General features: G+C 39.4%; 1 protein-coding gene across 2 annotated transcripts in view; it reads right to left on the bottom strand.

Annotated features, from left to right (window-relative positions):
- Positions 1–107: 107 nt before the first annotated feature.
- The window catches only part of pde4a (phosphodiesterase 4A, cAMP-specific), a 65,852-nt gene continuing 58,682 nt past the window's right edge, over positions 108–7,277 (bottom strand). For both annotated transcript variants that reach the window (XM_042504345.2, XM_088091071.1), the window contains exons 14-15: positions 4,359–4,541; positions 108–4,135 (exon numbers count right to left, since the gene is read on the bottom strand). In XM_042504345.2, coding sequence (XP_042360279.2) covers positions 3,623–4,135; positions 4,359–4,541 — 696 coding nt within the window. In that variant the 3' untranslated portion in view covers positions 108–3,622. The remainder of the gene's footprint in view (positions 4,136–4,358; positions 4,542–7,277) is intronic.

Below are 7,277 nucleotides of genomic sequence, written 5' to 3'. Positions count from 1 at the left end.
ATGTATCAATAAATCAATAAAATGCTGACATTTGATTTGCCAACAAACAGCCAAACTAGGGAGCAGTATACAAGGAAACTCGAGTAACAGCAAACATGACAATCGTATTGCATTTGCTATAAAAATCTTACTTTATTTGTATTTTTAACACACTTTACAGTACCGAACAGTGAAATAAAAGAAAAATATACTGATATACTATAATATTGTTTTATATATAGATGTTTGCTTATTAAATGCATTTATTCACAAAATGACACCTCAGCTCTGTTAAGAGGAAAAACTTTCATAAAAATAATATAATAAAAAATAACTTGGACACATTTTACACATTACAGCAAGATCATTTACAAATATTACAATCATTTCATGTTGTTTTTTTTTCCCCTTGAATAATCTTTCTTACTTGTGAACAAACACATGAATTAAAGCCCAGAGTATTATTCACAGAGGGAGTCAGTCTGCGACAAAATAACCTGACAGCAACCAGCTAGGTAGGCCACCACTGGACGGACATTTAGGCTATCAGGCTAGTGATTAAAGTTACTAAGAAATAGAGGCGGTGATAGGACTATAAATGGTCAAGTTTGATAAGGACACATTTATTTCCTTTGAACTTGTCACATCCAATGTGACAACATGAGCTTATATCTGACTTTATCAGTCGAGTAAGTTCAATCTCACATGGACTGTTAATAGATAATGACTGTTAATTTGATTATGCCTCTAGAAAAAGGGGTCAACATTGAGGACTGCACAATGACGGTTTGTGATTTGGCCCAATGCAATATAATCAACAGGTGACCGTCAATGATCAAACCACCAGCACAGACTGTACACTACCTGAAACACACTATCCGCCCCTAAACCTGACTAAATAAAGTGCTGGTACAAATTTGATTTTTTAACAATAAATGTGAACAGTTAAAAAAATGTTAGCACAAGTGAGCGAAAACAGAACCAGAGAATGAAAAAAGGTGAGGATGTGGCCTGCAGTGCTTTAGTGGTTCACTTAACCTTAAATGGTTATTTGTCAATCATTATGACTTGGATAAATTTATAATTTACAATCCAATATTACATTATATACAAGAGTGGTAATGCTTATAGCTATATCATCAACACGTGATTCATTTTCCAGACCATCCACCAGAATGATATAAAAATAAACTGTACACAAACTGTTCAAAGAAAACACTTCCCATGGTTTTCTTTTCATCATTTAAAAAGAATGGCAGCAATCAATCAATTTAATAATTTTCTTAATAAGAAACAATTGCTACAGTATCGTGTTTGTATGGCAATTAAATAGTAATGTTTTTATAGCTTATGACAGAACAAGAAGCCACAAAAACAAAGCAACATCTTTAAAGTAAAAGGCTGATGCATATGGGAATCTTTTATTTAAGTTACTGCAGTAGTAATCCTGGATTCCCATCAACATGATAAAAGCCTGCGTTGTGGCCCGTCAGCTCTGCTCCATCTTGCGACAGAGCAGTTCAAACACACAGGCTTCTGTTGCACCGAGCTGTGGTGTCTTCAGATAAGCTCAGTTACTGACCTGCAGAAACTTGCTCTTACCCTTCGAAAGAACCACACTCATGTTCTTTTATTATTATTATTATTATTTATATGTATTTTTTTTTACCCTGTGAAAAACAAACACCTAAACAAACTGTGACCTATTTAAGCTGTGCTGATCGAATTCTTAAACACTATTCAACAACATGTGGTGATGCCAGTGAGGGAACAATGACACATATGACAACATCTTTTGCATCCTGCCCTCTGTTACTCACTCGCTTACTCATGGCCACACAATTAGCCACGCAAACAAACACATGCACGCATCGATTCCATCATGACAACAAATCAATATCTGGTCAAACAAAGGACATCCTTATTCATTCTCACTGCCCGCACAACCTTAACTCCTATTTCTTATTTCTTGAACATGGTATCTATAAGATAGTCGTTATACCCTCCTGATTAAAAAACATTCTTTATGTTGGTTCTGAGCACAGCAACAACATAACTAATTGGCAGCAATGTTTCCCTCTCCCCTCCAAATGCTGGATACATTGTGTATAGACACACTGATACTCACAGAAATAAGCATACAGTCGTGATATAAATATACTAGGATATCTATTATATATTTTAGAAATCTACATACTGGCAGGTATGTATCCTGCATCAGACATTAAGGCAAAAAAGCATCAAACATAACAAGGATGATTAGGGACTGCCAGACCACCTTTTGGCCAAGTCACGCGTCACTCCCCTGACATTCTGCTTCCCTGATTTTCTTATTCATCCGTGTTCCTTCAAATCACTTCACCCACTGAAGCTTCTCATCCTTTACTTTGGTGAGAACCGGTGTGTATGAGGAGACCACACAGTGCAAGTGGGTGTGAGATGGCGAGTGGAAATTTGTTCTGTTGATGAAATAATTCTGTATCCCTTCAACGTATTTAGCAACTGTTAAATAGAAAATAGGCAAAACTTATGCTTCAAAGCATCACATGGCTTATTCTCAGAAAGTTTTAAAAAAAAGCATTCTAATAAGAAAAAAAAACATAAGCTGGAAAGAGTCCACTGGCGGCTGCGGTGGTGGTGGTAGTGATTGCTCTGCATCTAGAGTTCTGAGTTATTAATATTACCAGAAGAGCAACAAAAGGAAGACTTACAGCTCAAAAACATATCACCACAGAAAACTGTACGTGTGAGATACACACCACAATACCATGAACAGTAAAGAGAGATCTTGAACAAGAGACAATCAAAAAATGATAACAAAATCAGACACTCCTGTCCCACAATGCATTGCTTCACGACAGCTCCGTTCAGGAAGCTGGTGTTTCAGAAAGGCACAGAGCCATCTTGCACCAGTAGCACTCTCCTCGTAAAGGGAAAAGGGGTATGGGACCCGGCGGCCCCTTCATCGCAGCATCTTCTTTGCCTTCTGGTATTTTCCTCTCTGCTCCTCCTCCAACTCTATGGATTTGCCTATTTTTCTTTCCGACAGAAATGGAAAAAAAAAAAGTCACTCGGATGTGTAGCTTTTCTGAGGAGAACAGTTTCTGTTGAGGTTCTAACGAACATGAATTACTAATACTGACTGACTAGTTAATACTCCATTAAGAGATGGCTTTTTCCAAAGAGATTCATCACTGATCATTGTCCCTCGTGTCAATGCACACATACAAACATACAGTCAAGAAAGGACTCCAGTTATACTGCATGACTGATGCATGCACAAACACACGTTGAATTGGTGTATTCCACATCACTTGTTCCTGCTATCATTTTCTGTTTGTTTGCATGTGTGCATTTCAGTCCCAGAGTGCTACGCTTTCTTCGGTTGCCCGTCGTTAATGCTCTCCTAAATTCCTCTTAGTCTAAAGTTTGTTGTGAAATCAGTCGGAGGACTTGTCACCGCTCCAAATCTACAGTTGCTGTGTAATTACCTTCTCTTGAAGCAATTTTAATTTATTCCCTTTTTGAAAAATATATTTAAAGGTCTGTATTGTCATTGCAGTCTTATTTGTTCTTGGTTTGGCCATTGAAAGGATGAACAAGATTATGTGTGCAAGTGAGGAGTGAGATACAGGAGCGGAACTCATGTATCTTCAGCTTGTGAAGAAGAATCTTCCTCTTCCTCTACAGGACTTGTGTCAGAAAGTCTCTCCTTTTCTGATCTCACCTCCAAGTGAGCTTTCAGCTCCTCCTCCGCCTCCTCCTCCTCCATCGCCACCTCATCTTCCTCTTCTATTATGTCCTCATTTTCCTCCTCTGCCATTATGTCTTCTTCTTTTTTACCCTCCTCCTCCTCCTCCTCCTCCTCCCCCTGACTGCAGTCCCCGGCCACGTGGTTTGGCGTAGGCTTGTCTCCCTCGTCTCCCTCCTCTCTCTGAGAGCTGTCTTCGAGGGTGAGCTCAAACTGAAACTTGTCCATGCAGGCGTTAAGTTCCTTATCCTGACACACAGGAGGTGGCGAGGGGCTTTGTGGGATCGTGCTCTGATACCAGTCCCTGTTGTCCTCCAGAGTGTCCAAGATGTCCTGGGCGTCAGGGTGCACGAGGTCCCCCCATGTCTCCCACAGCGGGTGGACAATATAGTCAATAAAACCCACCTGCACACAGAAAAAAAGAATGTGACTGACATCATATAAATCACAGTGGTGTCACTTCACTCCCTACGAATCAGCATTAAAAATGTACGAGGAAGACTGCTGTGATCAGAGATGACACATCACTCTCCACACCGTGGTTATCACCACGCCCACAGCATTAACACTTATCCAGTTGTGCACAGAATCATATTTGCACGTTTATATTTCAGAGCCGATCATTTACCTGGCTCTTTTCCACAGATGCGGTGTGTTTGTCGCACATGGGGCTGATCTCCATCCCTCGCTCTCTCTCCTTATCTCCCTGCCTGAAGAACTCCTCCATGATTCTCTCCGTCCATTGTCGATACACAGCCAGGGGCTTGGTGGGATTGCTCAGGTCAGCACAGTGCACCATGTTCCTCAACACCTGCACAAACACAAAGTCACATGTCACACACTATATTGGTTATATGCAAAGGAATAAACACTGCATTCAGAAATGAAGAGTTCATCTGCCTTTAAAGAAATACCCACAAAATGACTATTTGTATATCATTTACTGGGCACATTTCACCTTAAATTTGTGAAGAAAACTTTGTTTTTGTCTCATGCCCCCAGAGTGAGCACATAATCCCCCCCCAAAAAGCCACATTTTTCAAGAACTGGACTAATCAGGGTCCCCATTTAATAAGAGCAAATCTTTATCAAACCATCCTTTGACAAACTTTCACAAAACTCCTGCAGTTACTGTAAATAACAATAACCTGAACTGGAAACTTCAACTTAAACAGCATAATTCAAGTCTTATTTATCCAGTCCTATGCTCAATACACCCCAAACACATTCATTTTTCACTTTAACCCTGTAGATGGCAGATGAAAGAAAATGTTTTGTTGACGTCAAGAGACATTTATCCATTTATGTATTGCATATAAATGTAAGTAGGTTGGCCTAGGTTAGTTAGAAACGTTATTTATTAGCACTGATACTGATAACAGGTCAAATAAAGCAATATTTTAGGGAATAGTGGTGCAGCAACAAGTCTGGGACAAAATGACTGTAATATGAAGCTTCAAACTGTTTTAGCAACATGAATCTTAACTGGGACGTTGAAAGCTCTGAGCAATAAAATACATCTTTGTTGTTGCATCCATGAATTTTCCTCATTGCAACAAAAATGCTCATGAAAGCACCAAAGTTGGAAGAACAACTTCGCAATTTAGATAATAGGACCACCCAAGGAGTATGTGAATGCAGTTACAAGAGGGATTTAAATTGAGTCCTTTGCATTTGATTGGACTGCTAAAAAGTCGGCTTGTGATCATGATACGAAGCTACAGCAAAGTCCACTGCTGAGTGGACTGTGTCCACAGACACCTCCACCGCAGTTAAATCAGGAGGAGGATGACGGAGAGATGAATGAATTCAACCTCCGCCATAGTGTGTTGGAAATGAAAACAAAGATCCTGCTCACTTATATATAAACACACATCTCTTTCATTTCTCTCCACATTGCTCTGTTAGCCACTACAACTAACAAACAGGGAAGTGTGGTTTTATATGACCGGTGTGGTGAACTAGTCGTACAAAGCCCCATTTTAATGGATGAACTTTTATAAACACCCCTGAGTGCAGGATGTGTCATCAAACATGTGAAACATTTTACCTGGTTTTACAGAAAGAAAAAAGACAGGGGTTTTGATGTAAAAAATATGATGATACTGATTTTTTGACATATATTTGGCATATAACAAAAGAGTTGAAACAAGGACACAGGATCAAAACGGTTAAAATGTATTTTTCATTTCATTTTTGTGGGGACTTTGCTCTCCTCTTTTATCACAAAAATGTGCAGAGCCCAGGTTGTTTTAGCAGCCACCTGCAATATTAAAGGGATATTCCGCCGATTTTCAACCAACTTTGAAACAGAACAATGTGGGTAGTGTGCGCACATGAACTCTTCCTTCCATTTAACCAGTGCCTAAATATTCCTCCTCCCCCAACAGAGAAACTACAGGCTGTAATTTTGCATTATCCCCCTCCCGTGTCACCCACAAAGCCTACAAAGAGCATACAGATGATCAAGAGTTGCCCGCCCCTCTCTTTTTCTCTCAATCTCAGCCAAAACTGAAATCCAGTCAAACAATAAAACTAGGCAGTGCTAATCAAATACAATTCAAGATTATGTTACTGCAATGCTTATTTCCCTGCTAAAATGTCTCCAGAAACGTATTTAAACGCTGCGTTCAGCTGGAAGTTTTAGAATTTGTGATGAGTTTTATGGGCTTCCTGCACAGTAAAACTCGAAAAGCTGAATAAATGGAGATCAAACGGTAAAACTAAGCAGCACTGATCAAATATAAACCATAATTCTCTCACTGAATTGTTTATTTCTTGCCTCAAATGTTTACAGAAACATGTTTTAGCTTACCATTCAACTAATATGAGATTGTCAGCCACCATTGTTTCACTTGGATCCGTCCACATCACATCACACACTAGCGGGAGCGTCTGGTAAAGCGTGATGCATTCTGGTAGTTGAAGGTTTTAGACCTTTTGAGCACAAGCACCCTTTTTCTCTTTTTTTCTCTGGTCATGCATTAACAATTTCAAATGTATTTGCATCTTTCGACTGCAGAGACTGCTTAGTTTTATGTGAGGACCCTCTTCTGTTCAATACTTCACCTTCACTCTCTCTTTCAAAGTCAATCAATTATGTTGTGACATCTTGCTGTGTGCCTTCAAGTCACCTCATTCCACCAATGCGCATGAAGAACTCTTTACCTACACATAACGTCAACAACTACAGACTTGTTTCAACTACTTGTTTCTTTAATTTCTTTCCAAAACGTTTGAATCAAAGAATTCCCACAAAAAAACTTGCTTGACCTCAGTCTCTCAGTATTCAAATTGGCGTATTGAACCGGCACTGCTCTCCTGACCTCAGTTAAGAACAACAACAACTTCCCTCTTGGCACTCTTACAGACATAGAGATCTCTGAGTGTGTTTCTCTTCCTTCCTTTCCATGGTTCTCTTAATGAACCTCTGATTCAAATCTTTGACACTCAGTTCAGATCAGGTCAAAAACACATCTGCATGCCTGGCTGTCATGAACCAGTCCTTCAGTCTAAATTTAAATAATACTAAGCAGCTCTTTTTTTC

Source organism: Plectropomus leopardus, chromosome 18 (genome assembly GCF_026936395.1).
Source record: "Plectropomus leopardus strain MGB_pleo_1.0 chromosome 18, ASM2693639v1, whole genome shotgun sequence".
NCBI classification, from domain to species: domain Eukaryota; kingdom Metazoa; phylum Chordata; class Actinopteri; order Perciformes; family Serranidae; genus Plectropomus; species Plectropomus leopardus.
Note: the sequence above shows the minus strand (reverse complement) of the source record. Positions and strands in the feature narration are given on the sequence as shown.